The 20,230-nt window shown below is 45.8% G+C and overlaps 1 protein-coding gene and 1 long non-coding RNA gene across 3 annotated transcripts in view; one reads left to right on the top strand and one right to left on the bottom strand.

The window, feature by feature from the left end:
• Nucleotides 1-14,396, bottom strand: part of APOB (apolipoprotein B) — a 38,193-nt gene extending 23,797 nt beyond the window's left edge. The window contains exons 1-15 of the mRNA XM_019756811.3: nucleotides 14,213-14,396; nucleotides 13,816-13,854; nucleotides 12,690-12,805; nucleotides 11,316-11,461; nucleotides 8,859-9,012; nucleotides 7,868-8,023; nucleotides 6,242-6,366; nucleotides 5,463-5,548; nucleotides 4,117-4,336; nucleotides 3,144-3,371; nucleotides 2,804-2,921; nucleotides 2,549-2,695; nucleotides 1,582-1,793; nucleotides 1,076-1,313; nucleotides 329-505 (exon numbers count right to left, since the gene is read on the bottom strand). Of these exons, the coding sequence (XP_019612370.3) occupies nucleotides 329-505; nucleotides 1,076-1,313; nucleotides 1,582-1,793; nucleotides 2,549-2,695; nucleotides 2,804-2,921; nucleotides 3,144-3,371; nucleotides 4,117-4,336; nucleotides 5,463-5,548; nucleotides 6,242-6,366; nucleotides 7,868-8,023; nucleotides 8,859-9,012; nucleotides 11,316-11,461; nucleotides 12,690-12,805; nucleotides 13,816-13,854; nucleotides 14,213-14,285 (2,235 nt within the window). The 5' untranslated portion in view covers nucleotides 14,286-14,396. The remainder of the gene's footprint in view (nucleotides 1-328; nucleotides 506-1,075; nucleotides 1,314-1,581; nucleotides 1,794-2,548; nucleotides 2,696-2,803; nucleotides 2,922-3,143; nucleotides 3,372-4,116; nucleotides 4,337-5,462; nucleotides 5,549-6,241; nucleotides 6,367-7,867; nucleotides 8,024-8,858; nucleotides 9,013-11,315; nucleotides 11,462-12,689; nucleotides 12,806-13,815; nucleotides 13,855-14,212) is intronic.
• LOC109461063 (uncharacterized) overlaps nucleotides 8,370-20,230 on the top strand; it is a 90,114-nt gene continuing 78,253 nt past the window's right edge. For both annotated transcript variants that reach the window (XR_016020499.1, XR_012496268.2), the window contains exons 1-2: nucleotides 8,370-8,409; nucleotides 12,966-13,123. This is a non-coding gene — a long non-coding RNA (uncharacterized LOC109461063). The remainder of the gene's footprint in view (nucleotides 8,410-12,965; nucleotides 13,124-20,230) is intronic.

The raw sequence follows: 20,230 nt of genomic DNA, 5'->3' as shown, positions 1-20,230 counted from the left end.
AGAAACAGATAGACATAGTATCAAGGAACATACCAAGTGTGCATAGCTTGAAGACAGTGAGGTAAGAATTCCAATCCATGCCCCCGACTTCACACTCTTAATCAATATGCTAGAGTCCCTCTATCGAGTCTGGTTCCTGGGCACACTGACTCTTTAGGAGGCCCATAACTGCTGAGGATCCTGGCTCTTACTCCCATGGGGTTGGTCAATGAAACCCATAGTTGTCACAGCCCTTAGATAGTTCCTTGATGACTTCCAGACTTTGATAAGAATGTTTTTGTATTGAGACCCAAAGCTCTCCTTGAGAGGATACTTAACAAAAACATACCTGCTCATGTTTATCACCTTTGGTGTAGCCAAAGTGGTCCACCAAGACCTTGGAGACACGATCAGGAACTTTACCATCAACCCAGTACAAAGCCTTGTTGACACTGTCTGGGAAAAATCCCTGCTTCCCAAAGAAAGCTTCTAAGGTTGGCTCAAACCCTTTTCCTTCCAAACCAACCTGAAAAAGAAAATCAGGCAAAAAGAAAAAAAAAGCTATTGAGTTCACTGTTGTTTTTCAAACTCCCATTCCTCTCTTTATGTCCATTTAATTAAACAATTATTTGATGACTACTACAAGGCAGGAACTGAGCTGAGCACTCCACAGGAGTGGTATTATTTAAATCTCGGTAGAATCTTCAAAGGCAGAACTTATTTTTGCCCTTTTTCAGAAGAGGCAACTATGGTTCAGAGAGGATAAATAATTAAAGCAAAGATTCAGAGTTGGAAGTGGGTTTGGGGTTTGAACCAGATCTATCTGACTACATAGCCCATCCCCTTCCTTGGATTTTGGGTCTCAGGACTTCTCTGAGACATCTGCATGTCCATTTATACTAAGAAGTCATGCTTCAGATGACCGCCCCCACCCCCACCCAGCAGGGAGGCAGGGAGGTGAGGGAGGTGGAAAGGAGCAGGCCTCAAGGGGGTGATGTGGAACTAACTGCCAGATGATTCTTGTTCCTCCCCTCTGGTTCACGGCTCCCTTGACTTTTTTATTTACAGAATGGGCTAGAATACATAAGACTCTTACCTCAAAGAGGTCAGATGGAGAAAATCCAAAGACAGTGAGGGTCGTTTTCAGCATGCTTTCTTTGGGAAGGTAATTATTTGGATCAAATATAAGGTTGCCTTCGATTTTGGCTGACACTGGGTCAAACGATGGAAGAGAAATAGATTTGGAAAGGTGATAGTTGCGGGAAAATTTTTTGAAGTCCATGACAGTTGGAAGTTGAGAATTTTCCAGAGCTTCTTCCACTAATTTTTTCAAACTAGATGAAAAGAAGGAGTATATTTTGAGCCGACACATCATGTTACATATGCATGTCTTCTCTCATCCCAAGAAAATATGAATTTCCAATTGCTACCAAAGTCATGGGTTTGCCCCAAGAGTTTGGCTCAGGTTTGCTGTACTTTTTTGCACAAGTGTTTGTTCCAGAACAAAGACTACTCTATAAAGAGCAGGCAGTAACTAAATCCAAATTGAAGTTTGGAATTTCAGCCCTTTGTATCAGATGGGGAAAAATCGCTCTTACTTACTTCTGGACATACAATTCTTCTGAGTTTAAGATGTTGGCGAGGTGGGAAGCCACAAAGTTCTTCACTTGCTCATTCTGTTCCCGGGGGAGAAGTTGGGTGATTTTGCTAATATCTGATGAGGAAGGGTCTTTCATCAGCATGAGATAAGCTGCCAGTCGCTTATCCCCTGGAGAGGCAGCATCAAGGAAAGTCTGAAGAAGGACTTCCCGGACCTATAGCCCAAAGAGGAGACAGTTATCACTGCCCTTGGGTCAGAACACAGAACAAGGCTGGCAAACATCGGCATGGTCTGCAAGCAATTTATTATGTGCAAGTCGAATTTCTCTCTAATAACTCTTCAAATGCTGGTACTGAATCTTCTTGCCAGTGTTCCCCAGAGCAACCAGCTCATAGAAGGGTTCTCAGAAAACTATTGAATGTACGTCAAATTCAGTTTTATGAAAACACACAAGTTATGGCCAAGTTATGACTTGTTGGAGACCTGCCACTAACTAAACATGAAGTTGTTTTAACACAAATTATTTCAATATGAGGGTAAAGGTGAGAAGGGATAGTGAGAGTTTGGGGCTAGTAAATAAGGTAGTGTCCAAAAATATGGAGAACGTGCCTGATTTTCCCCAATCTCTCCAAGCTAAGATAGCTAGGTTGACTATCCTAGTTTGGAGAGATTGGGGAAAATCAGGTATGTTCTCCAAAGATGAATGAGAGTGAGAATGATGGTCATTCTGGTAGAAAGATAGCACGTCATGAAAATCTCATATTCTGCCTGCTGGAGTAGCAGCAAGGTCAAATATTTCTCTCATGTTCACATACTGCTAGGCAGTGAAGTCAATCAGCTCATTGCAATTTGCGATTAGAAAGCAGCAGAATAAAGTCAGGTCCATCGAACAATGAGATTTAGAATCTCATTCCAAATCCTTGTCAATCTGAAGAATGTTCACCTTCAGCCCTCCTCTGTGGACTTTACCTCATCTTTAATTTCCATTTTCCTCAGGGCTTGGATGGCAGCCTTCTGAATCAGCAGTGACGGCTCTGTGCTTTGGATACATTTCAGGATTGAAGACGTGAGTCTTGAGGTTAGCTGCTCCATTTTTCCACCAATATTTCCAATGACCTGCATTGAAAAGCAACAAGAGGGAATCAGGGTGCAGAAGGAGAAGGGAGGGGTGTCCAGGAAAAGTGCTTCTGAAATGATGATTATTATACAGGAGACGGAAAGTACCCTCAGAATCAAGTAGGTGTGATCTTCATTCCCGGTGCAGTCATTGTGAATCTGCTCCAACAGGTAATCAGCAATGTCCTCAAGGTCTTGAGCCACGGGAGAGCCTGTCTTAAGATATCTACAGAAAAAGAGTTAGGACTCAGTGAGCATAGGTAGGTGTATCTAAAAGTCCAAACATGCATTTGTTGATTTCTTACTTTAAGTCATTACTCTTGCAAAGACCAGTAGAAAAACCAAAGGGTAAGCCTCAGAGTTTGAACTTTGAAGAAGGGGTACCATCTTAATACAGAGATGTGGGGTCTTCCTCAGCTCTGATGAGGAGAACCAGTGTAAAACTCACCTGTTGATCACGTGACCCAGAGCATACAACGTGGCCCGGCTCTGCTGCTCCTTTGCTATGTTGAAGATCTCCCGCAGCCTCTGGGTTGAGGGCTCTGGGAGCAGCGCCACCAGGTAGGTCACAACATCTATCAGAAGGGGGTTGGCTTTCTCACTTTTCAGCCACTGAAGGATGTGAGTGTAACACTGGGGCTGTCCGCACTGAATCAGGGCTTGTAAAGTGACGGGGCTGTGAAGGAAAGGGCAGAAAACATTACATAGATCGCCTTCAAGACAGTTGAAATATGCTTGGCCCCTGGTGTTCCCGCTGTCAGGAGTGCCCTTATTTCCCTTATTCACTACCTGAATCCAAACACTTTCAAAATCTAACTCAGATCCCAAGAACCAGGAAGCCTTGACCATGCGTATCACCCAATGGAGTGGCACTACGGAGGCAAGTCAGAAGAAGGACCCTCTGGACTTATCACCATAACAGCACTCCTTTGGTCAGAACACAGAATATGCCAGACTAACACTGGCATGGTCTCATTTCAGTCCTGTTTCTTCTCTGATCTTCACAGCACTAAGAGCCAGCGCCTTTCTTGAAGCACAGAGAAGTCACAGTATTATTTTGTTTGCCCGAGTTCTCTCTCCACTAGCCTATAGGCTTCTGAAAGGTACAGACTTCTTTTTCTCTCAAACCATCCAGGGTAACAGAATGAGGAATTAGAAGACACCCATCAAAATGCAGGAACTATTTTCCTCCTATTTTAACACACAGATACATATCTGCCTTGGATACACCTTGTTGCCCATGGAACTCTAGGCACCTTAGCTGGTGGTATTTCTCTATCCAGCAAACATGAACTGATTGACCAATTGACTGACTGGCTTGATATTTCAATGGTCCCCGAGCTTCTCTGTTTGGCCAAGGTTTCAGCCAGCTACCACAGGTTTATAATCTACGAAGGACGCTGCAACCATTAAAGACATACCTGGACACCTTGACCAGCTTTGGCAAGAGGGATGAGATTGCCTCATTGTTGAGGCCTCGCAGCTCAGTGACCAGCTTATTGAAGAGGTTAGCTCTCTGGGCATTCTGCTCGGACACGTGTAGTTTTTGCAGCTCCTGGAGGGTCTTCACAATGGCCTCGGCCTGCTTTGGCGATGATGTAGATTTGGTGCTCTCAAAGGCGAGAGCCACCTCCTTGGTACCTGGAAAGAGGAATGTATCAAAGGAATTCTGGCTTACCTCGACATCTCAATCTCTCTTCGTCTCCTGGAAACTGGAAATCGGTGAGATTCCAACAAAGGGGAAAAGGAAACTACCCTGTACTTGATGCCCGTTCTGTATCTGGCTCTGTGCTAGGCATTTGACTTCAGTGTTTTCATGGACTCATCATACTATCCCTGTGGGTTAGCATTCGTCTTCAATTTAAAGATAAGGGAACTAAGACCCAGCTTCGAGCAACTCACCTTGTGCAAGACCTCTCTGGGTATAAGAGGCAGAGCTGGAATTGAATCCAGGCTTGTTTGAACCTGGTAGCAGATTACCTCTTTGCCCAAAAGAACTGGTGAGGAGATGCTGCTGCTGATAGGGTGACAGATGAGGCTACAGCTGAGGCTCACCCATCATTTCTTCCAGTTGAATCTAATAGCAGTTTGTGGGGGAGGAGGAGACTCTTTTGTGTTTCCTTTACCGCACTGCTGTGACCTATGCTCCGGAAGGGGGTTAATTCAGCAGGGAAGCAAGGTGGAATGGAATGAATCCTGGCTTAGATTAGACCTATGGGCTCATTTGGCACCACCTCTAATATTCTCTGACCTTGAATAACCCTCTTTATGCGTCGTTTTCCCTTCTGTAGAATTAATATCAGCAGTTACCACCTGACATCACAGGTTGCTGAGAACAATGAGATAATGCATGAGACAGACTTAAATACAAGACAAATGCAGGGCTAGAGTTGGGCTAGAGATCTCTAAAGTCCCTTCCATTGGTAAAGACCTTCCTGATGCAGAAGGTCCTCTCCAGCTTGTCCCTGGCCCTAGGCCTTATCACAAGGTGTACGAGTTTGTCAGACTACCAAAGGTAGATTTAGGAGGCCAGTTTCCTACTTATAAAAATGTGGGAAGGCTTGGGAAACTTCTCCCTTTCCTGAATCCCCTTGTCACTTGATGTTCTGAAATGAATATGCTTTCTCGCTAGAGTAGCCCATAGCCAGAACACCAGAGCCCACTTAATTCATTAGTCAGCAGATGTTTCATGTGGCTCAGCAAAGAGCTAAACCATGATGCATGGAACGTCTTGGGCAGTGGCAACCACATGGATATAAAGTCTTACCTTCATCAAAGAAGCGGCTGTTGATCTTAGGTGTGTCTTCAAGTTTCAAAGTCTGTGTAACCTGTACCATCATCCCATACTTGTTCCTGGTAACAAAGGGAGCATGCCAGGTAACCAAGGATGGCCAGCTCCCCAAAGCATACTGTGCTTTTCATGTTGAATGTTTTCCCATGTCCACTTCTACCCAAATCCTGTCCACCTCTCAAACCATGGTTAAACCCAGCCACCCTGACCCTCCTAATGGATAGGGCCCACCTCCTCCTGGCCATACTAGCTGTCCTTCCATCAAAAGACATAAGCACCCCATACCTTCAACCTGTTCAGAGTACCCAGAGGGTAGGGACTAACTCTGTGCCTCGAAATTCTTTCATATCTCCCACAGCACAGTGCCAAGACTATAGTGGTGACTCCATAAACATGAGTTGCTTGATCAATTTTCCAAATGGGTTTAGATACACAAGTCTCCAGTCCAAATTCCAAATCCTCCACAAAGCCCTTCTAACCGGGGCAGCCTGCAATGATCCAGGCTTTTCCTGATCTATAACCCTTGAAGTCTGGAGCTCAGATGTCTCTTGTTGATCTCAAGTTGTTTTGCATGCCTAAGATTTTCCTGACAAATCTCTTGTTAGCTTGAAAAGGGGGACAGGGATGGGCTCTGCTTTGTACCTCTTCATAACCCTCTCCCAGGCATAGCCTAGCCTGGATCAGGGTACTTGAGAAGCATTCAGCTCACATAGACCCCCCATGTGATGAATCGGGGGGTGCAGCAGGTGACCTACTTGTAGGAGAAAGGCAGGAACAGGTTTTGTTCCTTGCAGATGGCTTCTGAGACATGCTTTCTCTTGGGGTCCAGAGTGTACTGGCAGGACTGGCTGCTGCTGATCAGAGTAGACAGTGGTCGGGTCTGTGAATGAGATGGGAGAAACGCATTTTGATCAGTCCCTGGGGCTTGAACTGGAGTCTTCTGCCATAGACATTTACCTTCAAGGAAGAAGGGGAGGAGGGGAATGGGAATTATGTACCACTAGACAAACTCAGTTAAAGAAGAGAACTTGGTACTTGACATTTAGACAAAGGGATGCAACAACTCGGCAGATCCAAAGCTGAGTCAAGGTATGGACTCTTCTTATTCTGTCCAAGAGACGTCTCCTTCCGCACAAAGTTCATTTGGCCTGGTATCCTATACATACCTGTCCCACCACACATTGACACTTCACACACTACTGCTCCTTATGTTTTCTTAGAAGCCCATCCTTATAGCTTTCTTCCATTTACATAGTCTTTGTATCTTTCAGTCTCATACTCCACATCTTCCGTGAAACTTGGAGTCTAGGCTCACTGACGCTCACCCATCATTTCTTCTAACTGGATCTACTAGTTGCTTTGCCCAATGAGCTATGTGAATAGTGCTTTCTCCTTCATGCTCAGGCCTAGGACTGCTTGTCTGCCCCGCTCAGTTGATCACTTTAACAGGAACGCCACATACTGTCCTTTCTTGGCATGTGTGAACCATGTTCCTGCACTAGACTGTAACACCCTGAGGGGAAGGTCCATGGTTCATCTGCCATTGGCCCTCCCTCAGTGCTGCCTAGAGTGGGGCTGAGCACACAGCAGCTGCTTGGAAAAACAAACAAACAAAAACAAAACAGAAAAAAAGAAAAGAAACCCATGCACTGGCCTCTGCTGGCTGTGGCGCTTGTTCTCCCTGTTTTGGGCCAAGGACCCAAGTGACCAGGAGCACTGCCAGGCATGACTGCTTTGTGTTTGCTGAGCTAAGCTGTGATTCATGTCCCAGAGGTTGTTACAAGGCCTTAGGCCAGCTCAGGTAACATGGTGCTATCTGACCCCTGTTGAAGGACAGCACAGAAGGGTTAGTTCTGAGGGGTTGGCCCAGGCAGGAGGCAGAGGGCACAGGCACTGAGGGTCATCCATGGGATGGGAAGACAGGACTCTGGAATGTTCTCAGTTATGTCGTGTCATAGGAGTAAGGGAGAGGAGAGCAGAACACAGGTCTTGGGACTGCCGTGGAGGCTGAAGGCTTAGAGTTGGGGACACTCAGCCTTTGCCCAGGAAGGAGCAGCAGGTGGCTTTGCTCCCCTACTTTGAGCCTTGGAGCCTCCTCAGGGACGGACAGTCATTACTCTCAAATGATGGCAGGTTTGGTACAAGTGACAGAATGACAGCAAGAAGGGCAGCGCTCTGGATTGGGAATCAGAAACCTGATTCTAGACACATGGCCTTGGGCAGTGCTTTCCTTGTCTGGGCCACAGTTTCCCACTATAGCCTATATGAGGAAGCGGTGGGGCGGCTGCTTCTCTGAGAGCCCTACTAACTCTAACTTCCCAGAATATTAGTAACAACCCAACATACTGCTGGGGGAATAGCAATGCTGATGGGAAACTTACCATGCCTTGGATCAAAGCAAGTGGGCTAACTCCTGTGCTAACAGGCTCGAACCCATCACACTTCTCCAGGTTTCTTTCAATGGATATTTCTGTTGCCACGTTTCCCTTCCTTGTTTTCACGGTAAAGTCACTGGAACAGTTTCCATACACAGTATCCTAAGGGAGAAGATACAAAAGGTGCATTCAACATGGGAAAACATCTTTTGGCACTTTGGGAAGGCCTGGGAAAGGAGCCTGGGAGAAAAGGCAGGAGCAGCTTGGATGCGGAGACACTTTCTTCCTCACAGGCAGAGTGTGGGCTCTGCATGCGCCCAGTCAGCCAGAGGTGGAGTGAGAACACCCATGAAGGGTGGTTCTGATTCTGACACACACTCCAGCCAGGCCTCCTAGGATGCAGCCAAAGCTGATTTTACGCTCCGTGCTCTCAGATTGTTTTCTCTACTGCTCATCTACGGCATGTATTCCAATCTGCCTTGTGTAATATGTGTCTTGGTTCTGCCCCCAGGTCCAGGGAACTCCCTGAGGAAAGGCCTCTGCAGAAGGTCTGTATTCTCTAAGTATAGAACATAGAATATTCCAAGGGCTCAAAAATGATCATGGGACTGGAGTGAATTGAATACTCTCTCAGATTAGACCTTGAAATTCTTAAAAGAGGCTGGCAACAAGTTCAGTTATTTTCCATGTTGAAAATACATAGAGGCTTTCCTGTGTTACACGTTGTGGAAATGGAACAAAATCAGACAACAGAGTAGGGTGATCAGGACTCCCTAGAAACTGCTTTAAAATTAGATCCAACCTGCTCAGGATGATGTCCCTGAGCCCAGAGGACAGGGAGAGCCTGCACACTGGGGTTTCACACCAATGAAGGGCCTCCTGTGTAAACAGCCGTGCAGCTGAGTCAAGGATCCACTCTATGTAGACGGAGGGAGCCAGCTTGAATATGTGAAGGTGGGTTCAGAGGGTCACTCTTCTCAGCTTTCTAAATTCTCACCATGAACAACACTTGTTTGGCCTCTTCTGTTTCCGGGGGAACCAGGAGGGCGGAGATGATGCCCCTCTTGATGTTCAGGATGTGTTTAGGCTCTTCCTCCTCTGGGTAAAGTAAAACTTGTTTGCCTCCGGGAATGGCCAGCCTGAGTTCGTACCTGTCCCAGAGAGAGTGTGGTCACAAAAGTATCCGTTCTCCATGCGGAGCCTGTTGGACATAAGTTGGGTAGCTCTGCAGCCTCTTTTTCACTTACTGTTTTTCTTTTTACATCTTTTCTTCATAAATATACCTACCCACACACACACACACACACACACACACACACACACACATATATATACATATGTGTATATATATACATATATATACATCTCTGCTGCCGTACTCCCCACAGAACAACCACAGGGGTTTCCATGCACCTCCACACTCAGACAGTCCTACATAGATGTTTGGGTGTAAACGCCCACATGTAAAGATTTTGTGATTGCTTGCCTTATACAAATGGCACTGCATTAAGCACACTTTTCTTTATTTTGCTTTTCTCACTTAATTATACCCCATGAAAGTCCTTCTGAGTCATTTGGTAGCACTCTGACAGATTCTTTTTAAAAAGCTGCAAAACACTGAATTCTGTGTTTATATATAATTTATATAGACATTCCCTATTTAATGGCATCCATTTTCTTTCTGGAATTTTTTTTTTTTTTTTGCCTCATGAACAACACTGAAATAAACAACCTTATGCACACATTTTCACACATTCCTGCTTTTCTTTTTATGGGCTAGAGTCCCAAAATTTGGAACTTCTGTGTCAAAGACTATAGTATTTTTTTCATTATAATTGATATTGACTAATGGCTCTCATTTCCACCAGCAATGCATGAGAGCACCCCTATCCTCATAGACCTGCCAGCAGCATGTGCTTTAGCTGCTTTAAATTTATTTTTTAATTAAAGTTTATTGGGGTGACAATTATTAGTAAAGTTACTCCCCTGGGTATCTACCCCAAAAATCTGAAAACATATATCCGAAAAGATATATGTGCTCCGATGTTCATTGCAGTTTTATTTATAGTGGCCAAGACGTGGAAACAACCAGAGTGCTTCGATAGATGATTGGATAAAGCAGATATGGTACATATACACAATGGAATACTATTCGGCCATAAGAAAAGATGAAATAGTGCCATTTGCGACAATGTGAATGGATCTTGAGATTACATTTTTGTAGTCTTATGTGTATAAGGTGATAAATATCTTGCTACATTAATTGCATCTTCTGACTGCTAGTGAATTTGAGCTTCTTTGCATACATTCAATGGATATTCACTCTTTGCTATGGTCTCAGGCCATGTCTGAAGCCTGGGTCAACTTTGATCTTAGGGATTTTCCTTAGGGAACTTTCTTTTGGGGGCTTCAAAGGGCCTGGTTGCACCTGCTCTAGTTAAGTCAGAAAGCAGAAAAGGAGGCCAGGCATGCCTCCTACAGCCCTACATTCTCTCAGAAAACTCCAGACATGGCGATGCAGGCTTGGAAAGCCTTGAGGTAGTCAAGAGCAGGAGACCATTTGGTTTGGAGGAGGGTAAGGACCAAAAAGTAACTACTCACTCCCTTCTGTCCATTACTGCACCCCGTTCCTGCATATACATTGAAGTCTCAGATAAAATAAGGTGGATTGCTGAGAGACAGAAGCATCAAGACCGACTCTGTGGAGAAAGGACTGGCTTCTGGGTCTAATGTTCAACAAATCCCAAGATAGGCAGGGAGTTGCCAGTGCTACCAAATCCACAGATCTATGACTGCTGGTATTTGCATGCTTTTAGGACATTACAAACTGACTTGGAGAGGAGGAAGGGGTGGTGTTCAAAGTATTTAGCAACTGGTACAACATCACAGACACTGATCAGTCCAAAGAGAAGCCAGCTGTAAACCACAGGACCGGCCTGGTCAGTGTGCACTGGCCGAGTGCAGGCCTGTGAGGCCCGTGCTCTCCCTGGGTTCCCTGAGGCTGGGCCTTTACCCCCGCTGACCAGACCCTGCACTGCCATTGGCAGGACACAGCAGCATGTCCCGCTGGGTGCTCCCTGAAGACCATCAGGCACCAGCTCTTGCTTACTTCTTTAAACAAGAATTTATGTGATTGGACAAACCATCTCAGCTTTATTGTCTCAAGGCGTTTAAAGCATAAGATCTTTTAGAAACACACTTAAATGATAAGTAGGAGAACTTCACCAGGGGAGGGTAAATAATGCTTCCCTCTTTTTGATTGTTGTGAAAAATCAGCGATTCCCTGATCCATGGTGAATCGATAATCAATTCTGGGTGAATACAGAATACAGAACACACACGTTCCTATCTCAGCACATGTGTGCGAGTACACACACACACACACACACACACGCACAAAACATCCAGTGGCACCCAAAGCTTCAGAAATTCAAATGCACAGGCCCAGCCTTACTTGGACATGGCTGCAGCAAACTCTTCAGAGTTCTTAGTCTTCTTCAGCAAGGCCTTGCCCTCAGGGTTAAAGCCATACGCCTCTTTCAGGGTACACTGGCTCGTCTTTAAGATGAAGCTGCAGAGTTGGGGGACTTCCAGCTCGATCTGCGGAGACAGGGTAGCCACACAGTAAGACCCTCCATCCAGAATGTGAGGCCCCTGCGTGGCCCAGGGCTTACTCTCCAATCAGGACACCAAGGGGAAATGCTATTGGAGAACAAGACGTCTGCTTCCCAACACCACGTGTGTCCCTAACAGGCCTCAGGAGTTCTCAGGAACCCACCTATCCTTAGTCCTATTTTTGATCTCTTCCATATCCTGGAGTCCCAAATTTCTTAAGTATGCCCTTATGCATGTAAAGGACTTTCTTTGCTGTTGTTTTTTTAAATTGGTTCCAAATATACTCACTTTAGGAATAGGTATCACTGGTTAGAAAAGACAGCCTGGGAGTGAGAGGTAAGAAGAAAAACAGGAAGCAGCAGAAGGCTATCACTGGTTTCAACAGCAAATGTTCCGTTAAAGTCACCAAAAAAATCCAAAGAAACCAAAACTGTATCTATGGAGGACTACTCAAACATTTGCGTATAGCTGGAGTTTAAACAGATCCCTAGTTGTTATCCAGGAACTGTTCAAAGAACTTTCTGCAATGATGGAAAGGTTCTACATTCGCACTACCTAACATGGGAGCCACCAGCCATAGGTAGCTATTGGGCACTTGAAATGTGGCTGGTATGACTAAGAAACAGAATTTTTACTTTCGTTTCATTTAAATAGCCACATGTGGCTAATGGCTACCTTATTTGACCACACAGATGATGGGGCGCTAGAAAGAAGAGGGCAGCTTCTTGGCCTCATTTCCCCACCTGAACCCCAATTGTGGCCCTTAGATCTGTTCCGTAGGAACATGTCCAGGAGTACAACCAGTCTCAATCAGAAGGCTTTATTCGAGAACAAACTGCATGTTTACATTTTTCTTTTTCTCCATTTGTTTTTAGTAACAGATGCTATTTGACTTAGATTATAAAAACTGCACTCTACAAAGCTTTCCTGAGATACCACTTCCCTTGGCTCACCCATGGGGCTTCTTTCATCATGTTAAATCTGCTGTCCTACACTGCTGGTATTCTAGACCACCTATTCCAAGCATACTGCTGATGGGAAAATAGATCTGGTTGGAAAAATTCTGGGGCAGGCAACTTTTCAGCAAAGTGGCTGACTTTCACACTGGGGGTCAGTCTCAGCACTTCGAGATTACAGCCGTCCTGGCATGAGCTGGGTTTGCTCATCCGTGGATTCTAGGTCCTCACGTGGCCCCCTCCTTCTCCCCTCATACCTTGCAGTTGATTCTGGTGACGCTTCTTGAATCAGTCGTCCCGGGGACTCCGCTGGAACTCTCAGCCTCATAGTTGTATACGTACTTCCTCAGGTGCTTGAATCTAGTTGTATCTTCTAAAGTGAGGAGAAATGTCAGCCACAGAGGAAAAAACCCCTCTCCCAAGGATAATCAATTCTGGGCAGAGAGGGCATAGACAATTGAAAAAAGTGTCTGTGTTATTAAACTCACACTATTTTTAACTGACTTTGTATTATACTTAATTTTCTTTTACAGATTTAACTTCTCCACTATGTTTTGCTGAGGCTAATGTTTAAATTAGCTGGCATTCCTTGAATATATCATCTGGGTGCAAGGAGGCAAGTGTCAAGTAATGGGGCTCAGAAAGTCTATAGGAGAGACTGGAAGATTAAAGAGTTGACACCATAAAGCAGGTATCTAATGCCTTTTCAGTTTGAAAATACCATAATTCTTTGGCTCTGTTTGGGTTCTACCAAATACTTCAATAAAGTTCATTAAGAGTTAGGGGTATCTAGCTGACTTAAGAAACCCCCAAGAAGGACTATCTGGATGTTTCCACTGGGCTTGAGAGGAATGTTTTGAACAATTTGAGAAAAAGAACATTTGGGTCACGAGCCCAGATTACAGTAATGCCAAATGTCCACGAGATGGCAGTGCTGCTCCACCAGAGGCCAGCTTGGGCTCAGGAGAGGCACGGAGTAACACTGCAAGGCCAGCTCCTTTAACCCCTAGGGGTCAAGTAAATACAAAGGGGTGAGGGTCTGGGTGTCTGCACAAAGGTTAAAGTCAGCATTTCCTCACCCTCATGTGCTTTAAATCAATGATTACCACTGGTAAACAGGATGGTGATGGCTCCTTAAAGTGTCCATGGGCCAACAAAGTGACACTCCTTTCCCTACTCTACCCCTGACCGAGCTTTCGGGACAGAACAGAAGGGCAAGCACAAGAGTGTTGAGACTCCTTGGGGGTGGGAAGAAGCCCAAGGAATTGGCTTCTTGGCTCTCAGAGCAGGACACAACAATCACAGCATCACAGCATCCCGAGGCACAGATGGGTAGGGTGGGGGTTAGGGGTACCCTTCCTTGCCCAGTGGGGAATGCCTTACTTGGACAGCTGGGGCTGAGATTCTCCAGCACTTCATCTTCTGTAAGAAAAGGAGAAAGACAATTGTGGATCTTGCAGACTGGTCCTAGGGTCTGACAGGGAGGACACTGCCTGCATAGGGTTTTTATCTTTTAGGAGGAAGCTGGTTCTGGAGAACCTGCTCCCCAGCCCCTCCTTCCCCCCACCCCACCCCCACTCCCATCCTGAGTCTGGAGGAGCCACGTAGCTGGCCCTGTTATCCTATCCCCAACTGTGACTGCCCTCCTTCTGACCCAGGCCCAAGATGCCCCAGCCATGGCTCCTGTCACTGGCTTCTGCCCCCTCTGGCTTCATCTTGGATGCTCCCCCAGCACTGCACCCCGGAAGGCTCTGGGCAGGTTGGGGGCTCCCTCACTCACGTGTCCAGGCGCCTGCGGCAAGCAGCAGGAGCAGCAGTGCCGGCACCTGCAGCTTGGCCCCCGGCGGGCCCATGGCTGACCTGGGCAGGCTTCCTCCTTGCGACTCGACTCGCCTCACACCACTCGCTGGCAACACACAGACGGGCACCCAAAGGCTGGGTCCCTGTGCACTGATGTAAGAATGTGCACCCGGCGCCCGCGCCCTATTTTATAGGAGGCCACCCTCCCAGGGCCACAGCGGCGGAGCAAATTGCAAAAGGTCCAAAGGGCAGCGTCCCGGGCCTGTTTGCTTTTCCACACCAGGCTCTTTTCTGAGCCTCAGGAGGGCTCACGATGAGGGGGCTCAGCTGGGACCCAGCCGTGGCCACACCCAGCCTTTCCTCCAGACAGGCCTGTCCAGCAAGGGCCTCAGAGGGTGGGGCCAGTGGGCCTGGCTCCTGAGAAGCCTACCCTGACCCAGCAGTGCTTCCAGGAGATGACCAGGCAAGGTGACAAAACCCACCCCTGCTCCCTGCTGTGACTTTGTAGCCATTTAGGGACCCAGTCCTTTACAGTGTGTTGGAGACATTTTCTTCTCAGTGCTTCTCCATTTTGGTGGACTTCGGGTTTGCATGGCCTCCCTGAATCCTGATCAGTACCTGTGGCTGTGGTTACCTGTTCTGAGTTCAGACTATCAGGAGGGAGCAGAGAGAAAGGGGAAGGAGGGAGGCCTGGTGAGTGACTAACCAGAAGTCCCCCTGAGGGACAACCAAGTGACAGTCACAGCAGGAGTCCAGGGGCCCAAATCTTCCAGAATCCCCATGAAGTGAGGTCTTTGGAGAAGACCAGCATCCCCTCTTCAGCCCTGCTCCGTCCCCTTGGGCAGGATCTTCTTGGGAAATCGCAAGAAGGAGAGGAGGCTTTTTCCTACATGAACCAGCTCCCGAGTTGCCTCCAGGGGTGTGGAGGCCAGTGAGGAGAAGCAGAGTAGTGGACTAGACATGCCACGTTCCACTTAAATATCCTAGAAACTTCTCCATGAATCCTTCCTTCCTTCCCTAGGTGCTGACGTTTCCCACGGGAAACTTCCCCCGAGGCGCCCTTCCTCTGCCCAGCTGTAGGAAATCAGGCATAGTAGAGCTAGCTCAGTAACACTGATTTGACTGACCCTGAAGCAACCATAAAGAGTGATTGATGGGTTGGTGCTGTGATGGGGTGGATGAACGTCTGACACTGGCCGTAGCCACACAGCAACTCCAATCTGGTTGGGGAGAAAAGATGTGTAGACAGAAAACTGCGGTGAGCAATGAAGGCAGGCTGTAAGCAGCGCTATCCTGTGTGGGGTATCAACTCCTGGAGGAATGCAAAGTGAACAGTGGGCGTGGAGGGGGCCCAGGAGCAGTGGAGAGGGGCTATGGATGAATAGATAGCTGAAGCATTTGTGGCCAAGTCAGTACTTGTTATAATAGTCGGTTATTTATGAAATATATTCAGATATACATCCAGGTGTAACAAATACTTGTGACGTTGTTTCAATCTTCCGATGGCAAGGCTAATGGTTCTAGAAGGGTCGTATTCTGAAGTAGTAATAGTATAAAGACCCCTGTTCCCTCAGAAGACTCTCACCACGACTTTTGTCTTGTTCCCGGCACTTAGGCCTTGACACGTCTCACTCATGTACAGTATTGTTGTTTTTAGCTACGAAGTCCCTGTGGGTAGCTAAACTCTCTGCAGTGGTCAGTGGCTTCACCTCCATGGTATATCAATATGGTTAAAGGTGGATATTACAAAGGTCTCAACCCAAGGCTGGCAACCCAACCCTACGCCACTGAGTTGTGAAGGATCTGGAAAAAGTAATTGTCCTGAAACCCCATTTCTTTGAGCGCTTTCTTTGAACTATTTTATGTGGGCTAACTTGCCACAGGACGAGCTGCTGTATTTCAAGGAATGGTCCCTCCTCCACGTGTATTCACTTTAAGGAGAAAGGGGGAGAATACTTAGTTACAAAGACACCAGACAGAGATGGCTAACTTCAATTTACGAGCACAGTCCAGGCTTTCTGTGTTGAACAGAGGAAGTCAGTGTCCCATAGCCAGCAGCACTTAGAGGACATCATTTTTACGATTTGGGAATCAAAAATGCATCTGATAACTTGGATGCAGGGAAAACTTGCGGGATGGTTGGATGTCCCTGGGTGGATTGTCATGACCTCTAAAGGAGGAAGCCTAAGACTGGAGTCAGGTTCTCGTTCTTTCCCTGATTTCCTCTGGAAAGCTCCCCCCGTGTGGGGCTTCAGCCAGCAGCAGAACTCAGCCTCTGACAGTACACAAGCACCACGGAACGCACGCTGCATTGTTGAGCTGACTGCTACACTCTCAAGAATACTATAAGGAATAGTGCATAGATTTTCCTTAGTTACAAAATCCACTTAGATCTTTCTCCAAAAGCTATTTGAAATTATAGCATTATATGTGACCACAGATAGCACCCTTCCGCCTTCCCTTTAAGTAGAACATTTCTCAGTTGCCTCCCCTAAACATGTTTTAAATTTCAAAAGAATATCAACCAGTTTTCATAGAGACATCAAGTAGAATCAGGAGTCAGGAAATCTAGTATAAGCCACTCATTGAACAGAGGAGATACTAGTCTGGCTGTGAGCAGCGCTAACCTGTGTGGGGTCAGCCTATGTAAAGGAAACCAGTGTGAGTATTAGACTCAAGAAGACCTGGAATAAAGTTCTACCTGGGTTCCTTGTGAAGTTTGAAACCTTGGGAACGTGACTTCACCATCCAAGCCCTCTGTTTAGTCATCCCTAAAACAGGATTAAAAATATCTACCTTCCTCATAGGAATTTTTGTGAGAATTAAATGGAACAATTATGTAAATAACTGCATTGATTGCATGATGGCTGGCGAACAAAAGAGAATAAATGGTAACTGTTATCATTTCTTATGTGTGTTAGAGTGGAAGTGTATTTGTTGGGTACCTATTTGAGCTAGCTAACCACGGTGTATATGCAAACAGAGGTTTATGGAACAAAAATAGGAAATTGGGGCTGAGGAAAGGGAGCAGAAGCAAAAACAGGGCATTCACGAGGGCTGTGAAGAGCTGTGACTGAGTATCCATTTGTCTCTGATGATTCCTAACATTTCTGGGTATTTGAAATCACAGTTCTCTCTGGGGGAAAGGCAGCCATCCTACATCAAGCAGACAAGTGACTGTTGCAGAGACACGTTCTGATGTCATAAAGATTAATCTCAGCGAGTGGCTATGACTTATCAGCTTCTAAATGCAAAGTCCCATGGGGGGAACCATCGGTCTGAATAATCACAGAGCTCTGGGTTCCCATTAGGAAGCTGCCTGACTAGTGGAATTCCAAGGAATTAGATAATGCAGAATATACCAGTTATGGCCTCTGGAAGTGAAGCGATGCAGTCTGTTTATCTGCAGTGGCCAGAAGGGTCCTGGCCAACAACTATGGAAGCTATTAAATGCCCCTCAGAAACCCAATATTCTGAGTTCAGTGTAGTTCACATATTGAAATGAGTGTTCAGTACATAATTTGGTGAATACAAATGAATGAATCTGTGCCATTCATTCTACCCCATTGCTACCAGGATATTTATATACAGTGACCATGATGCTAAATAACTTTCAGTGGCATAAAATAAGGATATACAATTTGATACGACTTATGTCCAGTTATGCAGTTCACGCAACTCGTTTGGCAAATAGGGACCAGTATTGACAGTGATTAATTAGGCTATCTCTTTTCTGCACAGGGCAGCATTAAAATTGCAAATGATGCCCAGAAGCTGGAAAGTAAACTTCAAGAATTGTAGAACAGAACTATGCCCAGTGTGGTCTGTACCTGGCAGTGGTACCACACAAACACATACACACAAACACAAATAAGAAATGTCAAGAAAAAAAATTGGGCCTTTAGGTGGAAGATGGTGGAATGGGCCAGTGTCAGCCAAATGGAGACATTACTGATGGATGAGTAAAGAATCTCCTTCTATGAAGAAGCCAAAAGAAACTTTCCTATTCTGTCATTGTTCTATCCAAGACGTAAGGTCAGAATGTTGAACAGCAGTCCTTCCTGGGGGCAAGAAGGCGGAAGTCAGCACTGCTCGAGGTGTGTGGTAAAGTCTATGTGAGTGAAGTGTCACTTCCTAGACTACACAATCTCATCCATCTACGCTTCCAGGGCCTGCACCAGCCCCACCTGCTTTGAGGAGCCTTTCTCTGGGTCCAGCCCAGATAAGACCTCTTGGCGTCTGACCCTGATCTTTTATCAGTCAGTTTCTAGGCAGGGCAACTGATCCTGATGGGTCTTCATATAAACCTTCTATTGTTGCTCTGAACGTATATTTTTCTCTGGTAATATGATTTAATTTTTCACGTTTACATAGTACCTTGCCAACCAGAGAGATAAGCTTGGAGGGCAAGAACTGTGCAGTTTTCACCTTCTTTATCCCTCTCCCTTCTCCCTCGTGAACACCTCACACTAGGCTAGGCAGATAGTAGCTAAAGCGTAAATACTGTGATTTAAGGTAAGATGGTCCTGGTGAGACCATTCTTTTTCATACATGTTGCTGCATATGTCAATATCTTAATTTAGAATGTATGGTAAACTTGAGTCAGTAAGAGAGAGGCAGGATTTATAAAGTAGGATCATAGGACTGTCTCTAAGACCCCGAGTGTCAGTTCCTCATCTGTGTGATGAGTGGACAGGACTAGATGACCTCTTATACGCATTGCAGCGCTGACTACTTTGATTCTAGGAAGACTTTGCACTTGAAAAAGATACATAAGTTATCCTGGGCTCAAACCTCATAACGGTTAAGGGCTGAAGCTTCAGAATCATTAAGCAGGATGGATTTCCTGGGAGGCTAGCTACCTCTAGAAAGACACTCAGACTGCCTAAGAAATAGAGTACTTTACCCCTTTAAAACAGATTTCCAAATAAGGAGAGGGCATGCCCTCCTGGGGGTGCTGGGGAACTCTCAGAAAGTTCTTTCTTCCTCATGTCTAGCTTTAGTTTTTACCGTTGTCTTGACTTCAGATATACTTCCTCAGCTTTTCCTTTGAAAGGCTTTATTGCTTGCTGACAACTTTTGTCAGCTGCTCTTTACTTTTTTTTTCTTTTAAGTTTTCTGTATGTTCTCACAGGGCTAAGAACCAGAAAACCTGGTCCTCAAAAGGCTGAAACCAGTGCTTATGATAAACAGGTGGCTGGCTGGATAAACAAGCCTCACCCTTCCCACACGACTGACCACTGAGTCTCTTTAAGGATTTAGGGAGTGCCTGAGCCCTCTGTCCTCTGAGAGCTTACCAATAAGGAGGGCAGGATTATACGTCACAGCTAATAATGAGTGTATATAAAGTGCCTAGTGTGGGATCTACACAGCTAGACTACAGGGGTCCAATGTGGGTATTCAGGGTCCTGGAGGAAGGGAGACTTGAGCAGGATCTTGGATGATGGGCAATTGGATAATTGGACTGAATGGCACCCCTGAAAGAGCAATGGCGGGAAGCTGAGATTATATTTGACATGTCTGACAGTCTGTAACCCAGGCAGCCAGCTGAGTCCATTCAGAAGGTGGGGAAAAGTGGGGCAGCAGGTCAGGAGGGAGCACAGTTTGCTCTGTCTAGGCCAGAGACAGAGCTTTCTGGCTAATTTCAATCTTTGATTTAAGTAGGGGTTACTATACAAACTGCATATTATATATTCAGCATTAAATTTAGTACAAATGACATTAAAACGCTAGACTGTATAGAAGGCCATGAGTATGGCTGACTTCTCTTTGTCGAGAGGTGTGAAGGGACATGGAGGAGGAACACAGATTCATAGCATGTCAGACATAGAGAAGACCTGAGAGACTGACTCTATTATTCTCATTTTGTGGATAGAGAAACAGATCTTGACAGCCTGAGAATTTTTGTTTGTTTTTCCCACAAAAACAAAAGGAGGTAGGGCAAGATTTTGGGTCTCCTACTTTATAATCTACAGTATTCATTCTACTCTAATTGCAC

This window comes from Rhinolophus sinicus, chromosome 2 (assembly GCF_057876585.1).
Source record: "Rhinolophus sinicus isolate RSI-liver-muscle chromosome 2, RSI-T2T, whole genome shotgun sequence".
NCBI classification, from domain to species: Eukaryota; Metazoa; Chordata; class Mammalia; order Chiroptera; family Rhinolophidae; genus Rhinolophus; species Rhinolophus sinicus.
Note: the sequence above shows the minus strand (reverse complement) of the source record. Positions and strands in the feature narration are given on the sequence as shown.